Source organism: Sciurus carolinensis, chromosome 17 (genome assembly GCF_902686445.1).
Source record: "Sciurus carolinensis chromosome 17, mSciCar1.2, whole genome shotgun sequence".
Classification (NCBI taxonomy): Eukaryota; Metazoa; Chordata; class Mammalia; order Rodentia; family Sciuridae; genus Sciurus; species Sciurus carolinensis.
In genome coordinates this window covers 12,813,276-12,835,867 of record NC_062229.1, presented here as the reverse complement: position 1 = coordinate 12,835,867, position 22,592 = coordinate 12,813,276, and the positions used below count along the sequence as shown (strand labels likewise).

The window sequence follows — 22,592 nt, the reverse complement described above, 5'->3', positions numbered from 1 at the left end:
GGCACGATTAGACTGGCCAGGGAGACACATTTCTTTGTAGGTAGGCCAGTCTCCAGAGCTCCTTAGAGCAAAAAAATATCTTTGCCAAGACTTAGTCCCTACTGAATTTCCTAGAAAGTCATGCTTCATAGATTGGTGAGGGGTTACCTGAAAATTATTTCAGTATTTTAATAATCATGTTAATCTTAACTTTCTGGGTGCTGATTGGATATTTATTTCTCTGGGTGCTCTGACAGACTGTAAAGAAAATGAAAGTATCATTTCTCAAATAATTTATTCATATATTGCCATTTACCAAGTCTTTGTAACATGCTCAGGAGTGTGTTGTGATAGAGAAATAGGACAAAAAGAGCTGTCTAGTTATGGTAAGGTAAGTTCACCTATAAAAGATGCCAAAAGCCCTATGATGGAGGAGATCCACAGTGAATAATTGTGGTCAGAGATGTCCTAGGACCACTGACTATGGATAGAATATTGGAGACCTTAGAATCCTTTATAGGCACTGGTGTCACTTCTTTACTTAATAGTGATCATTGGTGGACATATCACTTGGCTCAATTAGCATATGTGTGATGGTCTAAGACTTGATTACCTTTGAGGATGTAGCTATGGACTTCACCCAGGAGGGGGGGGGTCTTTAATGGACCCAACTCAGAGAAACGTATGTAGAGATGTGATGTTGGAGAACTATAAGAACCTGGCTTCAGGTTCTTAAGACTAGAATTATTTATTGTAGCTACACAGGGAACAGAAATATATTATGCAGCACACCTGAGCAGAAATGTAGGTTTTTTTTTTTTTTATCATGGGAAGCTTTGTTATCTCTTACATGAGCCTCTTCCATTAATGTATCTTTGAGTATAAAATATCATCTGTTCAAACACAGCCTGATCTCTTGGTTGGATGAAGAGATTGAACTGATAGCAATAGAAGAAGGCATTTTCCAAGATGTTTGTGGAAAATATTTATCATTGAGTATGTTTTGAAGTATAATGAGGAAACTTTAAAGATCACCTTAGATCTGAAGGTAGAGGTCATTAGACTGTAAATTTTGGGATATCTTCTGCTTCCCAGATATGTCCCTGTAGTCCCAGCTACAGAGGAGAAGGAGGAGGAGGCCAGTTTAGGCAACACACACTCACATACACAGAGAACTGTTGCCATGAACTCAGGCATGGAGATGTCTCAGGTAGTGATTTTATTTTCTTGATTGTATACCCAAAAGTGAGTTTGCTGGATAATACTATAGTTATACTATTGTTTTTTGTTTGTGGTGCTGGGGATCAAATCCAGAGCATCTTGCATATGAGGCAATATACTCTTAATATTATAAGGTATTTAAACATTCTTTTTTCCAAATGACTACCAATTTTTTTTTCACATAAGGGAGTTTATTAAGCAAACAGAGTGTCTCCCTGCAGGGTAAGAGAGAAAATGAGAGGAAAAAAAAAAGGGAAAGAGAAAGGGCACTCGCTAGAGAGTGGAAAGCAAGGAGGAGAAAGAAAGCAAGTGAGTAGGAGAGAAAAGCAAGAGAAAAGATGGCAGGGAAGCTAGCCTTAAGCAGTTGAATTCCGCCGGGCTAACAGGGAACCAATAACGGAGAAGGATACTTGCAAGCTGACTGATGAACCAATAGCTAGCTAGGATGTTTACAGACTGACAAGTAGTTGGGAGGTGGGGAAAATGGCTGCACCGGAAAGGGTGGGGAGAGCAGCTTTCAGACTGACAAGCTAGGTTGTGATGCAAGGGGGGGGGTGGGAGCAGCTTTGTATTACATTCCCCTGTTTCTGTTTTTATAAGAAAATCTTTTGTTCTCCAGTTCTTTGACTAGGGCTAGTTTTGCAGGTGAGATGTAAAAAGTCCATTCTCCCAGGGGCAGTCTTCAACTTCCAGTCTTCCAGAGGCAGATGGTCATGGACTTCATTTCCTCTATTTGACTGATCCCTGATTTCTACACTAACTGCCTATACCCAATTCTGGCTTAACTCCTTTACTGCTGTAGGGAAAGGGGGAGGACCGTTCTGGCTTCTTCGAGTTGGAAGGGGGCAGCCTGGGGCAAGCAGTTTGGAGTTCCCTTTTTAGAAATCGCCTTAATCCAGGGGTCCATGGTAGAAGTCTGGTTGGGGAAGAGCAGGTTGTAAAGGCGTCTGGGGGTGCTTCAATCTGAAGTCCAGTGATGGATGCAGAGCAGAGCATCCAGGCAAAATGGAAGGTGAGGCTGTGTCCGGGGTACACTGGGGCGTCAGATGGGTTTCCACTTGCTTAAAAGACAGTGGAAGAGCCCATCCGAGTCACGGCACCAATGTAAAAAATCCCATGAAAACCATGCTGGACATGGGAAATTGCATAAGGGAGTTTATTAAGCAAACAGAGTGTCTCCCTGCAGGGTAAGAGAAAATGAGAGGAAAAGAAAGGGAAAGAGAAAAGGTGCACGCTAGAGAGAGTGGAAAGCAAGGAGGAGAAAGAAAGCAAGTGAATAGGAGAGAAAAGCAAGAGAAAAGATTACTACCAATTTTTAAAAAAAATTTTTTGTAGTTGTAATATGGACAGAATGCTTTATTTTTATGTGGTGCTGAGGATTGAACCCAGTGTCTCACACATGCTAGGCAAGCACTCTGCCACTGAGCTACAGCCTCAGCCCATGACTACCAATTTGTATTCCTACTAGCATTGTACAAGGCTTCTGTTTCCTTTACCATCTTAACATTTGTTATCTGAATTTTTTATAATAGTGATCCTATCATGCATGGGAGTATATCTCACTGTGGGTTTCATTTGCATATCCCTGGTGATTCCTGATGTAGAGCATCATTTCACATATACCCACTAGCTATTTTTGTGAATTCTATGGAAGAATAGCTATTCTGGTTCTTTGCCTTTATTATTTTTCATTCATTTACTTACTTACAGGTGCTGGGGAATCAAATCCAGGGTCTATGCATGCTAGGCAAATGCTTTGCCACTGAGCTAATCCCACCCTCTCCTTTGCCTTTTTTTTCTAGAGTTGGAGATCAATCCCAGGGTCTTGCACATGCTAGGACACTGGGCCACCTCCCCAGCCCCTGCCTTTGCCTATTTTTAAATTGGGTTATTTGGATTTTTTCCCTCCTCAGCTATATGAGTTCCTTATTTATTTATTTATTTATTTATTTATTGGCAAGTAACCCATTATCAGATTTATGGTTTCTCCCGTTCTTTATTTGTTTGATAGTTTCCTGGGTTTTTCAAAATCTCAAAATGAGTTTGAGATAACCTGTCTTGTTTATTTTGTTGCTTGTGGTTTGGGTGTGAACTCCAAAAAATCATTGCCAAGGTAAGTTTCAGGAAGTTTTTCTTTTGTTCTCTCCTAGGAGTTTTCTGATTTCATGGCCTTAGGTTGAAGTCTTTAGTTCATTTAGGATGGATTTTTGTGTATGGTGTAAGACAGCTGTACAACTGCATTCTCTCCCATGTGCAGTTTTCACAGTATCATTTATATGAGACTCTCCCTTTTGTGTGTTTTTGGTACTTTTGTTGAAAATTACTTGACTGTACATACACGGATTTATTTCTGCGCTTTCTATTCGCTTTCATTGTTCTGCGTGTCTAATTTTATGCCGGTACAACACGTTTGTTCTGGTACTACCTTGCATCGGCAGGCTCATCAATATGAAGAATCACTTTGTATGATCAGAAAAATGAGATTACACTTCATTTATGTATGATCCATCAAAATGTATAAATGCATTCTACTGTCATGTACAACTAATTGGAAAAAAAACTAAAAAAAAAAAAAAAAATGAGTCAACTCTGGGCTCTGCGGCTACGGGCGGAGTCAGCAACCGGGCCTGGTCCGGCCCCTGAACACCCCGTTCCCCCGGCCTGGCTCTCACCTCGCCCTCGGTCTCTGCGCTAGGTTCTCCCTCCGGCCGCAGCTCTGAGGGAGCTACATTTCCCTGACAGACAGTGGTCGGCGGTGCGACGCTGGAGCCCCGGAGACTGGTTCCTCCGGTCGTAGGTCGCAGACGGAAGTGACGTCACGGTTCGCTTCCGTCTTTTCCGCTGCTGACTCCGGGCAGCCGAGTACCTTTTCACCTTCGTGGTCCTGGGGCTTCTTACGGCTTCGGTGGGGCCGGGTGGGACCGACCGGCGCTGGAAGGGGGCGGTGAAAATAAGCGTGTGGCCCGGGCCGCCGAGGAGCCTCTCGGGTGAGGCCTCACCCGTCCCGCTCGCGTCCGCCGGGCTGCGCCTCCTCCCGGGGTCGCCGGTGCTGCTCGGCCGCTCGGGCTGTCCTGTCAGGAGCCACGTCGTGACTGCGGGTAAACGCGCTTCCTCGGGGTTTTTACAGACGCGACGATTGCCTCTTCAGGAGCCTCCGAGGCAGGCTGTGTGGATTATTCCCGGGAGGAGAGACGTTCCGGCCGCTCGGGTCCCGGTGGCTGCGCCCCGCGACCCCGCGCCGGGACCGAGGGCTCGCTCTGTGCTGCGGACCGCTTCGGCTTGCGCGCCCCGCCTGCGTCTCAGGCACGTTGCCTTTAGGTGTCTTGGACGTGCTGCTTTCCGTCGGTAACCGTGAACTTGGGCAGACCGCGAGTCCTTCCCCTAAAGGACAAGAATACTCGTTCTTATCTGAAGTGCGTGGCTGCGCCGCCCGCAGAGCTTCGCCACGGTGGCCTGTGGAAGACACGATGGAGACTTGATTGCACTTAATATTTCAACTTATCATTTTCTCTCCAGAAAGGTGAGCCTTTTTTTGGTGAACTACTTGAAAGGCAGTATTTGAAAATTGCAGACATATTGAGCTCTAAGTGCCTGGTAAGGCGTCCCTTAGAAAATAAAATTTAAAAAAAGGGTTGGGGTTGTGACTCGGCGGTAGCGCGCTCGCCTAGCACGCGTGGGCCCTGGATTAGATCCTCGGCACCGCATAAAGATAAGGTGAAGGTATTGTGTCCACCTACAACGAAAAATATATATTAAAAACGTAATAAAAAGTTATTAACACATAGGCTGGGTAAAAAAGTAAAAGCATGGTTTTGGTTGTTTTTGGTTCTTATCTTTATTCGAGGTTCATATGTTGTAATTGCTTTTTAATTTTCTTTGAACCTGGAGCAGTGGCTGTTGTTTTTCTGTTTTCTTTTAGAAATGACTTATTTTTACAGAAAGTCATACACTCTGATTGTATTCTCTTAGTATGTTTAAATGTTTTTCATTTCTTGTTGTCCCTGCAGATTGAAGAGTGCCTGAATGACTGGGTACGGGATAGTGACAAAATTCAAAGTAGAGCTGTTCTTAGGGAGCTTGTAAATTAGTGGAGGAGGTTAACATATAACTAAGGAAATAAATGGATTTTTACAAATCGACAAAGGTAGAGACAATGCTAGTTTCTCATCTTCATGGGGGGGGGTGTAGGTGAAACAGAATGGAGGAGATTTGAAAGCTTTATATGAATTGTTGGATTACATTTGTGGGGAGAAAGAGGAACTTGCATCAGAGATTACTTCCAGGTTTGATACTATAGTTATTTTCTATGGAAAATAAAGCTAAGGAAATAATTTACTCTTTAATATATAAGTGACAGGGAAACTAAGTTACGAATCTGGCCTTTTTTTTCTTTTCTTTTTCTTTTTGCAGTACTGGGAATTGATTGAATCCAGGGCTTCACACATGCTAGGTAAATGCTCTACAACTGAGCCACACCCAATCCTTTAAAAAATTTTTTATCTTGAGACAGTATCTTGCTAAGATGTCCACATTGACTTGTGATTCCCATGCCTCAGCCTCCAGTTTTGGGGATCACAGGCATGTGCCACCACACTAGGCTTTGTTTTTTTTTTTTTTTTTTCTCTTTTTGAGATGGGGTCTTGCTATCCTGTCCTTACTGGTCTTCAGTTCCTGGGCTCAAGTGATGCTTTTGCCTCAGCCTCTGGAGTAGTTTGGGATGTGAGCATGTGCCACTGTGCCCTGTCAACACACTCTTATTATCTCAGTTTCTTTTAGTCAATTGATTGCAATCAATTCATTGTTAGGGTTGCAGTCTCATGTAGCTTAGCTTGGGAAGCTTACATAGGGAAAAATCTATTTGTAGACTTACTCAGATAGTGGGTTCAACTCATTTCCTTGCAGTTGTAGACTTTGTTACTTGCTGTATGCTGGTGTCTGTCCTTAGTTCTTAGAAGCTATCTGTAGCTCTTGCCACATTCCCACTTTGTTAAACTAACTAGAGGAGTGTCAGAACCTTCCTGTCATAACCTGCACTTTCATTTTGGAGGTTATAAAGTGATCATTTGGTAAAATGCTTGTAAAGGTTAGGTGTTATGTATAACTAAGGGGAAGGAGAGATTGTGGTTGATGAGGCAGACCATGGGATGGTGGGAGAAAGTGGGAGGAGGGTAATAGGAAAAGGCAACTTGTGAATAGGTGGTCCTTTACTGGGCTACAGAGTTTGGTGATATGAGGGAAGGAAAACAGTAATCTCCATTAATTTTAGTAACAGATTTTCCTTTATGTGTAGATGTGTGGAGGTGTACATTTGAGCAGAGAAAAAATAAATTTTGTACTGGTATACCAGGAGCATGGCACAAGCAGACAGTGAGTTCAGGAGGAAAAGCAAAATTATTGTGTCCATTTTTTGCCTCAGGTGAAGGAGTCTGTGGGTATTGTTTTGTGGAGGTTTAAGTGTAGTAGAAGAAGCCATCTCCAACTGCAAGTTCCTGAGTTGGGGCTATGTTGTCTGAGGTGATGTCATGTTTAGCAGTGATACATAGGGCCAAGGTTGAGTCATCTGGGGTGTGGTTTGGGTATCCTTTTTAAGTGGGTACCCGGTGGAGTTAATGTGGCCCTCTGGATTGTAAACCAGTAAAACCCCCAAGCCAGTGGTGACAACACCAGTGGTTAACAGAATGTTGTTTAGCTACACATGAGAGAATTTTTTTTTTTTTTTGCGGTGCTGGGGATCGAACCCAGGGCCCTGTGATTGCAAGGCACTTTACCAACTGAGCCATCTCCCCAGCCTGAGAGAATTTTTTGGTTTGTGTTATTTTTGTTTTATATTGGAAGTTTAGATCCTGTTAATAATATCTCTAACTCTGAAAGGAATAAGGGGTTTCCTGACAAGGCCTTATTTTATGGCTTAAGTATATGTGGAGATGTGTCATTTTGATTTACATTTGGGTATCTGTCAGTTAAGAAATTCCCAGAGGAGGACTGGGGATATAGCTCAGTTGATAGAGTGCTTGCCTGGCATGCACAAGGCCCTGCATTCAATACCTAGCACCACAAAAGAAAGAAAGAAAGAAAAATTCCCAGAGGGATTTTTGTTTCTCCTTGAATGGGACAATTTTTAGGTAATGGCCCCATAGTTTATAATAAATGTAGAGATGGGGCCATTTGTTGATCAGGGCTTCCAGTGCTAAGATGAATATTCCATGTTTGACTACTTGGGTTGTTTCTTGGGTCCTTTTGTTTACTAACGACATCCTAATGGATGGGAAGCATCAATTCTCCACTAAACTTCACCACTGATGAACAACAGTCCCCAAGTCTAAGGATTCTGGTTATTTATCTGTTAATTTCAAGGGACTTTTTAGGTAGTCTTGGAGGACACTTTGATACGAGGCTGAGAACAGGGGAAACCACTGTCTCTTGCAGATTAGTATACCCGAGGTCCCTTGTTTTGCTCCATGCTGTCTTAAGGAGGCCTCAGTACTCATGCAAAGCTTGTGGGTGGTGTTTCCATGACCCAAAGCATAATGGGCATCTGGGTATGGGAGGTCACAGGCTCAAGGTTTGTGAGATCCTTTATTTCCAGGAGACACTGGTAGATGACCAGTCATCCCTTATAATGTGAATATCAGGAGGCCAAGCGGGGCAGTTTCTTGCATTAAATGCTGTGGGGCAACCAGTGGCCACCACAAATGGTCCAGAGACTCTCAGGGCATTAAAAAAGATTCTCAGAACCTCTATCGCAAGGCAGACTTTTTGTTTACTTTCTTTTTTTTTTAACATGAAGGTGCTAATATGAGTGCCTGTTGATTTTAGTTTCAATATAAAATTTGTGAATGTGGAATATTTTGCTACCAGAACTCAAAGAGTACTAGAAGATATTGCAGTTCTTTGTCCTTCGTGAGTGTGCCAACAGAATATCCTTGGGGAAGGATGTTATTATCATACCTGTATTCCTGCAGGTGTGTGTCATTAGGATCTTGTTTTCAAAGATTGTGCATGATGACAGTCTGTTGGATGAGGAAAAGGTGTATTGTGTGTCTTTGGAGTTTGGGGCAAACTACAGCCCAGAGGCTGTTGAAATCATGTTAAGCAGATTTTTAAGAGGTCTATATTTACTGGATGTTGAATGGAGAAAATCAGAAATTTCAGTAATATTGCTGAGGGGTCCTTGATGGAAGGGACCACCCATCTTAGGGTTGTAGTAATGCATCATGAGGTATCCTTTATTTTATTTTCAGATTTAAAAACAGGCAAAATTGAGCTGACAAATGGATAAGCAGTAGAGATAATTTCCTCTTCATGAACTGGGTTTTATGTAAGTTTAAATCCTTGAGGTCATTTACAATGGGCCATTGTTAATAACCTATTTTAGTTAGGGATCCATGGGTCTCATTTTATGAAGCCAGTTTGTACCAAAGTCTTAATTTAATTATTTCTTATGTTAGATTGTTTATAACCAGTAAACACTTATGTTAAAGTGTTTATATACAGTGTTTATCTACCTAGAGGTACAAGCCATTTTATTTATTTTTAACTCTCTTTGTGATGCTGGGAACAAATCCAAGGCCTCATGCATGCTAGGTCTGTGCTCTACCACTAAGCTAAACCCCTAACCCCTAGTTTTAATTTTTTATTTATTTTAAAAATGCATTAACTGATTATATTTATTAGTATTTTTATTTAATTTCAATTTTTTGGTACTAACGATTGAACCCAGGGGTACTTAACCACTGAGCAACAACCCAGCCCCCCCCCCCCCCTTTTTTTTTTTTGCAGTGCTGGGGATTGAGCCCAGGGCCTTGTGTGAGCACTCTGCCAATTGAGCTATCTCCCCAGCCCGCCCAGCCCTTTTTTTGTATTTAATTTTGAGACAGGATCTCAATAAGTTGCTTAGGGTCTTGCTAAGTTGCTGAGGCTGGTTTTTGCAATCCTCCTGCCTCAGCCTCCTTGCTGCAAGTACAGGTGTGCACCACCACACTTGGCTTATTAGTATTTTTACTGACACATAAAATGTGTATGTTTATTGGGTACATTTAGAGCTGGGGTTGTGCCTACTATGTGCAAGGCCCTGGGTTCCATCCCCCCTGTACCACAAAACAAAACAAAAACAAAGTGATGTGTAGGGTAGAGGGAGATATGTCAGCATGTATACAATGTGTAATGGTCAGATCAGGATAATTGGCATATCTTTTACAACTCAGACATACATATCATTTCTTTGTGTTGGGAACATTCAGAATCCTGTTAATCACTTTGAACTGTTCATTTAATTGTTATCAACCCTGACTGTGCCATAGAACATTAGAAGTTATTCTTCCTGTCCATCTGCATCTCTGTGCCAATCCATTTTGAAAGATTTTATGTGTGAGAATAAGAAAAGGAACAGGATGTAGGGAGAGGTTGCCCAGAGGTCCTGGCCCCTAACCCTGCCCTCTTTTCCCTTTTCCAGCCAGATGCTGAAACTAAATATCTAGGATCAGGTAGCTAAAAGCCTAGAACAAAATGAGAAAGGGGAGGGAAGAGACTACCTTATCAGATAACTCCCAACTGAATGGGAATAAAAAACTTTTAAATGCAGTACAAATGCCAGAAACTTTTAAATACAATACAAATGCCAGTTGATCAAAGATAATAGTGGCCATAATTTAATTTTTGATTTTTATTTACTTTTTTCTTTTTTGTGGAACTGGGGATTGAACCCAGGGCTTCAAGCATGCTAGGTAAGCACTCTTCCTCTGAACCATGTCTCTAGCCCTAGTTAGTAATTTTCATATCAAACCACTAGGTACCAGGGGAGAAAATATAAGATAATTGATTAGATTGTGTATAATATGAAAATATTTTATTAAAAATAACATGAAATAATTATATGACAATTATATATGAAAAATAAAAGAAGTTCCATAATTTGATCTTGTTGAAAATTAAAAATTTTACATATTAAACTTTTATGTAACAAAAGATAAAAACAACAACAACAAAAAAATTCTATTTGGGAGGTAAAGACAGGAAGATCTCTTAAACCCAGGAATTCAAGGCCAATCTGGATAACAGAGCAAGACCATGCCTCAAGGGGGGGAAAAAAAAAAAAAAAAAAAAATATATATATATATATATATATATATATATATATATATATATATATAAAGGGTACTACTTGGGATTTGGGCCTATACAATGTAGGTTTTACCTTAACTTTAAAGTGTGCTAACATGACCAATTGACAAAATTTCATGAATACATTAATAATGGGAACTCAAATTATAGTTATACTAGAGGATCCCACTAAATTTGAGCATTGTTCTTCCATTCTTAAAAAGTTACTCTGTGAGAAAATTGGTATGCTTCTCTTTTAACTGTAGACTTGACTGGATTTCTGAGTCACAATATCCATTGCCCTAAAATACTCCACATGTATCCTCTGATAGAATAAATAATAAGTTGAAACTAAAGTCAGTTTTTGTCATTTACAGATTGGTTTCATTTGTGGGCCCTAATATTAAAGTAGTTAATACTGCCTCAAATTAAATCCCTACAGGATAAAACCTGGTTATATAAACATACTAAATAAAGGGGTGATTATCTCCACTATTTCTACATATGGCAGGCCATTATTGCCCATTGTTAAATCTGAAAATAAATAATGGTGCCTCTTAATAGATGACTGCAACATTAAAATATCAGGGTTCCATCTAGGAAGGCCCCATAATCAATACTTGGGTAGTGTTATTATTAACATTGTATTCAGTCAACAACTAGTAACATTTTTTCTCTTATTATGAATTACATGTTTGGTTCATCACCTGTTTCAGGAGCCTTGCAGCCTCATTGGGCATCCACCTCTGAAAGGACACATTTCCTGTTTTCCAGATGACCTCTGGGGTACCTCAGCAACATTATCATCTCATATCATCTTCGCAGACAACATCTTACTATATATATCTTTCTCTAGGACTACAGGTATGACATTACATTAATAACGTTCTCCATGGATATTTTACACATGAGTTCAACATCTTTTTGTCCTTTTGGGTTCTACGGGGAGGATATTCCTCATTTACAAATTTTATATAAAAATGAAAATCAGCAGGCATTCTTGTTAATGCCCTGAGAAACCCCTTTACTCTAGAAGTTTCCACAACCTTATTTAATTTCTTTTGGAGTTCTCTGGAGTACTTATAATGGCCACTAGTTGCCCAACACTAAGAAATCACCCCTTATCAGGTGTATAGTTTGCAAATCAGCTGACCATAAATGTAAGGATTTATTTCTGAGTTCACTTTTGTGTTCCACTGGTCTCTTGTGTCGACTTTTCTGCCAGTGCATGCAGTTTTGCTTACTCTACATTTGTAGTGGATTTTCAAATTGATAGGTGAGGTTTCCAGCTGTGTTCTTGCTCAGAGTCCTTTGGCTATGGTGAGTCTTTTCTGGTTTTATGTGGATTTTAGGACTTAAAAAATATTTCTGGGGGAATGCCGTTGGAATTTGGAAAGGTTGGCATTAATCTGTAGATCATTTTGGGTAATTTTTTTTTACCTCTTCAAGCCCAGAGAATGGACTAAGAGACATAAGGAATAGCAAAAAGCGAGGCTTTACTTTAATGGAAGTCTTGCAAGATTGGGTGCCTGATGGTCAGGGACCCCCAGATTGGGTATAACCAGTGTTTTAACCCCTAAAGTGCAAGATCCCTTCACTGGTTCCTCATTGACTGAGTACTATAGAGTGTACAATCTTCCCAGATGTCACCTAGGTTTTACTGTCTCCTGTTGGATTTTTTAAAGAAATATACCTTTAGTTCCCACCTTCCTTTGTTCTCTTGTGGTAGGAAAGTCCCCTTGGATTCAACACACAGTTTATCTCTGTTGGTCAGGTGGTGGTGGGGCCTTCCTTCTCACCTACTGTTTGTCAAGGGGCTGTGGTAGGTATTAACTGCCTTGTAACTTTCCATTCTGTTCTCCCCTCCAGCCACCTTTCTTACATCCCAAGTAATTTTACATTTAAGGCTAAGTAATGTATTTTGAAAAAGGACCACCAGGATTTTCTGTTTCTCACAAATCTAGGGCCTTAGGTATGATAGGAAAACCTTTCTACCACTGAGGTACACCCCAGCCCAACAGGGGTATTTTAACAATAGTTCTTCTGATCTATGAATACAGTTGTTGGTTTTGGTTTTGTTTTGGTGGTACTGGGAATTGAACTTAGTGCCTCATGCATGCTAGTCAAGCACTCTGTCCCAGAGCTACATCACCATTTGGTTTTCTTTTTCCATTTTTGGGTGTTGTTTTCAATACTTTCATCAATATTTTTAAATTTTCGGTGTACAGATTTTAATCTCCATGTTTAGATTTTTTCTTCAGTTTTTTCTTTTGTAGTTACTGTAAATGGAATTATTTTTTATTTTTTTAAGATAATATTTTGTTAGTGTGTAGAAACCCAACTAATTTTTTATTTTGAGATGACATCAGACCCATGGTTTTGTGCATTCTAGGCAAGCACTCTGCCACTGAACCACATCCCTAGCTCCCAACTGTGTTTTTGGGTTTTTTTTTGGTACCGAGATTGAACCCAGGGGTGTTTAACCCCTGAGCCACATCCCCATCTCTTTATATTTTTTTTTAGAGACAGGGTCTCAATAAGTTGCTTAGGATCTTGCTTAGTTGCTGAGGCTGGCTTTGAACTCATGATCCTTGTGCCTCAGCCTCCAGAGCTGTTGGAATTATAGGCACGTGCCACTGTTCTTGGCAGTCTCTGGAATTAAAAATATTTTTGATCTGCAGTTTGTTGAATCCACTGATATAGTCTATGGCCATACCACCTGAATGTGCCTGACCTTGTCTGAATCTACTGATGTGGAAGCTGTGGATAGCGAGAGCTAACTGCATTTTGTTGAGGATATTTGCATTTATGTTCATTGTGCATATTCTGTGATTTTCTAGTTTTGTATTGTCCTTGACTGATGTTTGATGGTTAATAAGTAATGCTTATTGATGAATGGTTGATATCTACAGGAATGCATTTAACCTTATATACAGTGAAACAGAGATTGCCATTATCCACTTAAATGCATAAGCTGCCCTGACGTGTGCGTGGAATCACAGGCATATTTCACCATCAGCCTTACGGGATGGAAGCCATTAATTTGTCCCATGGTAAGTTCTGCTGATGTTATTTTTCAGAGACTCTGCTCTAGGTGCCCCCTGTATAGTATACTTTCTAGTGCTCTGGGCTTGATGCTGCTGCTTATTCATTTCAGGGATAACTAAAGTCAGCTGAGAGGGTTGTTTTGTAAGTCAGCTCCCTGGTATTTATTCTCTGGTTATAGGTGCTGCTACATGATTTCCTTCACAAGCTCTATTATCACCACAGGCAATTAAAGAGGCATATTTCTCAGGGCTTACAGTTCTTTATTTGTAAAATGAGACTACTAAACTTTTTCTGATGGGTGGCATGACTCACCATCTCTTTTTCTGGCTGTAGTTGTGATCTGGCATTGTATTGTATTTTTCTGTGTGAGTTTTCTCTTTTCTTTTCTTTCTTTCTTTTTTTTTCTTTTTTCTTTTTTTTGTACCAGGTATTAAACCCAGGGTGGATAACCACTGAGCAACACCCCCACCCTATTTTTTATTTTATTTTGAGACAGGGTCTTGCTAAGTTGCTCAGGGCCTTGCTGATTGCTCAGGGCCTCTTTAAGCTGCTGAGAATGGCTTTGCTGGGGTCTTTCTGCTTCAGCCTTTCAAGCTGCCAGGATTAATAGGCATGCTCCACGGTGCCTGACTTTTGTGTTTTCTTCTTATTGCTTTTGTATTTTGCTTTGTTTTCTTTTCTTTTTCTCTTTTTAACCCAAATGCTTATCAGGATTTTTTTTTTTTTTTTGTGGTGCTGGGGATTAGAACCCAGGGCCTTGTGCATGCAAGGCAAACACTTTATCAACTGAGCTATATCCCCAGCCCTCCTATCGGGATTTATTTATGACCTTCAAAACTGGAAATAATCTAAATGTAGCATTATCCATGTACCTGGAGGATGGATAAATTGGTATATCCATACAATGGAATCTTACTCAGCAATAAAAAGGAATGAATAACTAACGCCTGTAACCACATGGATGAATCCAAATACTTCTTCACACAAAAATGCCAAACTCATGCTACCTACCTTATGATTCCAATTATGCAGCATTCTGGAGCAGACGAGTCAACACACTGGTTTGTAGACCAGATCCAGTCCCATTTTTATACAGTATATAAGCTAAGTATTTACATTTTTTACTGGTTAAAATCAGAATATTTCATGACACATGAAAATTATAGAAATTCTAATTTCAGGGTCTAGAAATAGTTATTAAAATATATCCATGCTCATTCTTTTCTATTTTACATATTATCTTTGGCTGTTTTCCTACTATAATGGCAGAGCTGAGTAGTTGCTACAGAGATTATATAGATCAGAAAGCTTAAAATATTTATATATGGCCTTTTCCAGAAAGTTTGTTGACTCATTCTGCTGCAACTAAGATAGCTCAGAGGTTACCAGGGTAAAGTGATGGAGTTGACCAGGAGGGCTTTGTCCAGAGGGTGGCAAAAGTGTTGTGTCTTAACGATGATAGTTACATGACTTCATAAGTTAAAATCAAAACTCAACAAAAATGGATTTTTAAGTACTTTAAAAATAATTTTTAAAAAATGAGAAATAGAAAATGTCAGTAGTTGCCAGCGGATAGGGGATAGACCAACTATAGATAGCACAGGGTAATCCTTTGGGTGATGGAACTATTCTGTGTATCAGTTAGCTATAACTCTGCATTTGCGGCTGGTGCAGTGGTGGGTGACCTTCATTCTAGCTACTAGGGAGGCTGAGTTTGAGGCTAGCCTGGGCAACATGAAGACAGTGTCTTAAAAAAAGCATATCAAAACAAAAATCCCCCAAATGATACATTTGTCAAAATTCATAGACTTGAAACTAAAAAGGGTGATTTTACTAGGTGTAGGATATAACTTTAAGAGGCAGTATTTCTGCATTTCATTTGATAATCTGCGAGCTTTCCTCTGGGAATAAAGTGGGCTTTTGTTTTCTATGCTGGGGCCTGGTGTGTGCTAAGTATACACCCACTGCTGAACTATAGCCCCAGAAAGAAATGCTTGCTTTTAAATTTCACAGAACTCTCAAGTAGTAAGCAAAGGATTAGAAAAAAGGGTCCTGAAACTAGTTCCACAAAGCATGTTACTGTAAAAATATGTATAGACCTTTTTTTTTTTTTTGTATAGACCTTTTTTAAAAATTTTTTTGTTTTAGTTGTTGATGGACACAGTACCTTTATTTATTTATTTTTATGTGGTGCTGAGGGTCAAACGCAGTGCCTCATGCATGCTAGGCAAGCACTCTACCAATAAGCTACACCCCCAGCCCATGTACAGATCTTTAATAGAAAAGAAAAAGTATATGTCTTTATAATAAAAAAATAAAATTTGAACATAGTCAAAAATTTTAAAAATACATAAACTGAAAGGCAACATATGACCTATAAACTACATATTTAGCTAAAACTAAATCCAGTTCTTTATAAGAACTAATTTCAGAATACAAATCACATATAAGTCCACAGCTTATCCATAAGCTCTTCAGAATCTGTGAGTTCAGAGGGAGTGGTTTCAGCTGCAGGCTGGCCCTTATACTGCAGTTGCACAATTTTCCCTTTGGCTCTTTATGATGTAGATGCAGGAGATGTTCAGTCTTAGCCATGAAGGAATATGCTGTACTGGAAGTTTCTGGAAAAGGAGACCAAAGCCATATGGTGATATGCTTGCTTCAGAGCAACAGGGCTCATCCAGAAGGGTCCTGGCCAGGACATTTTCAGATTTCACTTCCATCATCATTGTCCTCATCCTCTTCCTTCTTCTCTAAGTGTTTTCATGTACTTACTAGCTAAAATCATCTTTGGTAATAAATCTGCAAGAAACTGAAATGTTTCTGATACCTCTGCAATATTTGTTAAATAAGTCAGTGCTTTCTATTTTTTTCCACTGCCATATCTGTAGGAACAGGTGACTAGGTACTGAAGAGACCTCCTTTATCATCAGACACCATGCACTGAACTAGTAGGGCTGGAAACCACCTAGGGAAAGTCAAAGCAGTTAATTGTGTGACAAGCACTGCCCAGCTTCGGCACAGGAAGGCTGTGGTCAGCACTCATCAACACAAGGTGCTATGGACCCAGGAGGGGCTGGGTGCGCTGCACACATCCTGGATCCGCCTGTCCTGCTTAAATGTGTGCAAGGCAAGCCCTGGGGGCTACAGTGACTGCCTAGGCCCCTGTGCCACCAAGCAGGCAGGTAGTGAGAAAAGGGACCAAAGTCTTTGTGGTGTGGTCAGGGAGCTGTGGACATCCTCGTTGGTCCACACGTTCAACTCTAGGCACTGTGGTGGGGGCTTGAGTGTTTTCCTAAGTGCATCGACTTGTGTGGGAATTTTGAACTAGAGTGGAATGACTTAGTCATGTGAATGTGGGAATCATGGTCACCTCTGGGTTTTTATGCCTTTCTTTTTTCCCTTTTCCTACTAGACTTATTTTCTAGGGCCCCAATCTGCCTTCATGAAGAAAGGACAGAGGCAGAAAGGATAGCGGTTGACTGCCCGACAAATTGTTATCAGGTAGGAAGAACGTATATCCTCCGAATGGCATACTTGCTCGCCCCAGGTAGACATTTCCATCTAGGTGTTCTTTCTTGTCTGCAGAGATTCTTAAAGCATATAAACCCTCATCAAGGACTGAGTCCCAGTTGAATTTCTCCAGAGAATGCAGCCTATTATACTGGGAAATTATTATCCTAAAAATAATCCTGGGATTTCTTTGCACCAACTGCATGTCTTGCATTTTGCTGAATGTTGTGATAGATGATAGGAAGGTGAATGTTTCTTTTTATGAAAGACTTTATTCACTTATCATTTATCAAATGTATGAAATGTGCTAGGAGTGTGTGTGTGTGTGTGTGTGTGTGTGTGTGTTTGTGTTTGGGGTACTGGGGATTAAACCCAGGGACACTCAACCACCGAACCACATTCTCAGTTGTTTTTTGTATTTTATTTAGAGACAGGGGCTCACTGAATTACTTAGTGCCTTGCTAAGTTGCTGAGGCTGGCTTTGAATTGGTGATCCTCCTGCCTCAGCTCTCCAAGCCATTGGGATTACAGGCGTGTGCCATGGTGCCTGGCCAGGAGTATATTTTAATAGAGGAAAGTAAGATGAGAAAGAGCTCCTGTTCTGACTGTGGTGAGATACATTTGTTTTCAGTGTGCCATTAAAGCCATATGAGTGGAGAAGATGAATAGTGGGTGAGTGTGGATACAAAGAAGAGTCTCTGAACCACGAAACCCTGAGGTAGATAATGGGAGAACTTCCAACTCTGTTTAGGCATTGTCATCCCTTCTCATTCTCCAGTGAACTTTATGGAGGTGTTTCTTGGCCTAAACAAGGATGTGTGTGTTGTTACAGGAGCCTGTGACCTTTGAGGACGTGGTCGTGGACTTCTCCCAGGAAGAATGGGCTTTACTGGACCAAACTCAGAGAAGCCTATACAGAGAGGTGATGCTGGAGAACTACCAGAACCTGGCTGCTGTAGGTAAGACCGCCATCATTCCTGTAACTCATGAAACAGAAATATATTATGTATTTACTGTGTTGCAGTATCAGTGATGTGAACCATGAGGACAGTGGAAAATAACTGGCATAGTCCCTGTCTGGATACATTGTTATCTACTGTGGTGGTTTTTAAGATGTAGTCCTAGGATCAATAGTTTCACCATTACTCTCTCATAAAAGTGCATTTTCAGCCTCCACCTTCAATACACTGAATCAGAAATTCTTCAGTTGGAACCCTGTCATCTGTGTTTTAACAGTTTCTCCATATGAATCTGATATACTGTAATGTTTTAAGACTCACTTGTGTAGATTTTCCCTGCATGATAACAAAATCTCTTTGTTTCACTTTATTTCCTATTTGATTAACACTTAGTGCTTTGTAAATGTCTACATAATCATCAGTTTGGGTTTCAGGGGTCAGATATTAAGAGGGGATATTTGCATAATGAAGTCTTTTTAATAATCATTTCACTTCTGTCTTTAGAACCAAAGATCCTAAATCATGAGAAAGTTTATGATCTCTTGAATGAATCACTTCCATTAATGCATCTTTCCTCGTGTACAGGATGTCAGCTCATCAAACCCAGCCTGATCTCTTGTTTGGAAGCAGAAGAAGAGTTGAGGACAGTGGAGAGAGGTGTCATCCAAGGTAGAAAGTATTTGTGAAAAACATCCCTGGTCAATGAGAAGTTCATTATGTTTGCAGTATAATAGGGATATATATATATATATTTTTTTTTTTTTTTTTTTTTTTTCTCCCTGATGCCAGTGGTGGAACATAGGGTCTTGAACATGCTAAGCAAGAACTCTACCACTGAGGAGACTTTATTTTTTGTGGTACTGGGATAGAACCCAGAGGTGCTCTACCACTAAGCTACATCTCCAGCCCTTTTTATTCTTTATTGTGAGACAGGGTCTTTGCTGAGTCACCCAGCCTGCCTCAAACTTTCAATTCGCCTGACTCAACTTTCTGAGTTGCTGGAATTATAGGCATGTACCACTGTGCCTGCCAGAGGAAACTAAAAAATACCCTTTGAGACCGAGGCCATTGAACTTGGAAGCTTTGGGATATCTTCACATCCCAGTACTCCATTACTTCCTGTTTATTCCAGACATTTTTACAGTCTCAACCAGTGACTTGCTCTTTTCTTCTTTGAGTTTATGGTTTTCATGTATGTTTTTTTGTCCAGATCTTTCTTATTTTCCTTTCCTGATAATACTGTTTCTGTTCACCAGGACATTTAATTTTCAGAATAAGTTAATAATTTCTAAATTTTGACCATGTCCTTATGATTCTCAAATTTAATTTTATTTTAGTTATTATTGTCATTATTTTGTTACTGGGAATTGAACCCAGGGCCTCATATGTGGTAACCGAGCTGCATCCCTTGCTCCTTGAATTTTAGACCTAGCCAAACTGCTTTATTCTATCCTGGCTTTATATTTTATCATGTTTAATATGAAAACAGGTACAAATGAGATGTATCATTTTTAACTTTTCTAACTGTTTCATTGTGGAAACACTTTTATATATGTTTTTCTTTTTTACTTTAGAATGGGCAGCACTTCAACAGGATGTTTTTTGGTTAAAAATGGCAAGTGGGATACAACCGGTAAGATTCATAACGGATTTTTTTTTCTTAGTTGTAGATGGACATAATACCTTTATAATATTTATTTATTTTTATGTGGTCCTGAGAATGGAACCCAGTGCCTCACACGTACTAGGGAACTGCTCTACTACCGAGCTACTATCCCAGCCCTGGATATTATTTTCCACATTTAGAGAGGAATGGGCATTTCATGATGGAAATCAGTGCAAGCTAGAGATATTTGAGAGAAATAACCTTTACCCACAGGGAAAAGGTTTCTAGAGAGATACCCAAAAGCTGGTGTGAAACTTCAGTTTCCCTATGGATATATTACACCCACATGACTGGATATTGTTTAAAATAATCTCATGAAAATCTACAGAAATTCTTTCACAGAGCAGATGGCATGGGTTTCTTGCAGTAGGGTTTCTTCATTCATAGTCAATGAAACTCAGAGGGCAATAGCTATATATGTGTATTATGAAAATAACAAAACTCATAATCATCATAATGCTTCTACCTTGACATGGGTGGAATCTACTCATAAAGTTTGAAAAACTTCTTCTTTACCATTCATTTTTAATTTTTTTTGATCAATAGGCAAGTAGCCACAATGGAGAGGAGCTCTATGACTTTAAGCCACATGGAGAAATCTTCAAAGAACACTCACACTTTCTGACACACCTGGGTACTCAAATTAGAGGGAACGCTTGGGATTATGATCAGTTTGGAAATGACTTTCCTACTCTGCACAAGGACACTTCTACAGAGAAACTTGCTGTGTTCAGTCGATATGGAAAAGATTTCGGTGTGACTCCTGGTGTTGCTTACCAGGCAACTTGTATGCAGGCCAAATCATTTGAATGCAGTGACTTCGGGGAAGCTTTTGTTAGTCAGTCTCACCTTCCGGCACATGGGAGAATTCACAGTGAAGACAAGCTCTTCCAGTGGGAGCAGTGTGGTGATGCCTTTAATCGCTCCATGAGCCAAGCTACACATGTTCAAACATACACTGGGAAAAAAGCCTATGAATGTAAGGAGTGCGGAAAAAGTTTTAAATATTCTGCCAATCTTAATATTCATATGCGAACCCATACAGGAGAGAAACCTTATCAGTGTAAGGAATGTGGCAAAGCCTTTTCTAGGTGTTATCCACTAACTCAGCATTTAAAAACTCACACTGAAGAAAAGCCCTTTGAATGTAAAGTTTGTGGAAAATGCTTTAGAAATTCTTCATGCCTTAATGATCACTTTCGAGTGCACACTGGAATAAAACCCTATAAATGTAAGGACTGTGGCAAAGCCTTCACAGGGCGTTCTGGCCTTAGTAAACACTTGCCAACTCACACTGGAGAGAAACCATATGAGTGTAAGGAATGCGAGAAAGCCTTCACTTCATCCTCAGGCCTTATCAAACACATGAAAAGTCACACAGGAGAGAGACCCTTCGAATGTGACCATTGTGGGAAAGCTTTTGCTTCTTCCTCATCCCTTATTACACATTTGAGAACACACACTGGAGAGAAACCCTTTGAGTGTAAGGTATGTGGGAAAGCATTTACGTGTTCTTCTTACCTTCGCATTCATATGCGAACTCACACTGGAGAAAAACCCTATGTATGTAAGGAATGTGGCAGAGCCTTCACCGAGCGCACAAGCCTCACTAAACATTTACGAACACACACTGGAGAGAACCCCTTTGAGTGTGACATGTGTGGGAAAGCATTTGCGTGTTCCTCCTATCTTCACAATCACGTGCGAATTCACACGGGAGAGAAACCTTATGTATGTAAAGAATGTGGGAAAGCCTTCACTGTTTCCTCACACCTAAGTAACATGTAGAATTCACACAGGAGAGAAACCTCATAAATGTGAGGAATGTGGGAAAGCCTTCACTGTGCGCTCAGGTCTCACTAAACATGTTCGAACTCACACTGGGGAGAAGCCCTATGATTGTAAAGAATGTGGGAAAGCCTTCACTACGTCCTCGGGCCTCATCGAACATATAAGAAGTCACACAGGAGAGAAACCCTATGAATGTGACCAGTGTGGGAAAGCCTTTGCTTCCTCCTCATATCTTATTGCACATTTAAGAATTCACACTGGAGAGAAGCCCTTTGAATGTAACATGTGTGGGAAAGCATTTACGTGTTCTTCCTACCTTCACATTCACATGCGAACTCACACTGGAGAGAAACCCTATGAATGTAAGGAATGTGGGAAAGCCTTTACTGTTACTCACACCTAAGTAAGCACATAAGAATTCACAGTGGAACAAAACCCTATAAATGTAAGGATTATGGGATGGCTTTCAATAGTTCTTCTCATCTTACTGAGCATATGGAAACACTGGCAAGAAACTCTTTGGATGTAAGGAATGAGGAAACTGCTTTAGGAAGCCCTCTTGCCTTAGTAATACATTCAGATTCACAGTGGCAAGAAACCTTATCAATGTAAGCCATGTGTATTCATCTGTCACTTCAAAGACCTCCCACATTCCAAGATGCCCCATGAACTTAAGTGTGGGAAGTCATCAGAAGCTGTTCACAATCCAACATGCAAGAACTCGCCTTGAGCTGTACCATGTCAGAAACATAGAAAGCTGTCAACTATTTCTTGGGATCTCACCGAATGTATAAGATTTTCAGTGGAGAGAAACATCAATATAAGATGTGGAAAAGTTGTAGTTCTGCTAAGTGCTTTGATGGTCAGTCACCTCTGATAGCCCAAATGGAGAAAGAAGTCATGAAAGTAAAGTGTTGGCAAGTCATTTTTTACATTATTCTTCAACTTTTAATAAACATGATATTCACACTTAAGAGAAATTGTTCATCTATGGGATATGAGAATTGCTTCCCTGGATCCTGAAAAGCTGACAAGAGATGTGGTTTTCTTGGTGATGGTATAGATTGCTTTTGAACACTTATGGTTTCAATATTTCAAATATTTTGAATATTTGTGTATTCTTACAACTTTTCAGTTTCAAATGTCTGATTACTACTTTTTTGCTTTTTCTGCTAACATTACTGAGATATGACTGATTACTAAAATTGTATATATTTAGGGTATACCAATCTGATTTATAATATATGTATACATTGTGAAATGATTACTACAATCAAGCTAATTAAAATGTCCCTTATGTGATATAGTGAGTGACC

General features: G+C 40.1%; 1 protein-coding gene across 1 annotated transcript; it reads left to right on the top strand.

Moving 5' to 3' along the window:
• The first annotated feature begins 4,032 nt into the window (after positions 1 to 4,032).
• On the top strand, positions 4,033 to 22,592 carry LOC124968517 (zinc finger protein 266-like). The gene is given in 10 exon segments (XM_047531047.1): positions 4,033 to 4,720; positions 11,016 to 11,163; positions 13,212 to 13,352; positions 16,763 to 16,851; positions 17,693 to 17,819; positions 18,405 to 18,488; positions 19,394 to 19,452; positions 20,032 to 21,260; positions 21,262 to 21,659; positions 21,662 to 22,592. Coding segments are annotated over 8 exon segments (2,238 nt in total). The 5' UTR covers positions 4,033 to 4,720; positions 11,016 to 11,163; positions 13,212 to 13,327; the 3' UTR covers positions 21,889 to 22,592.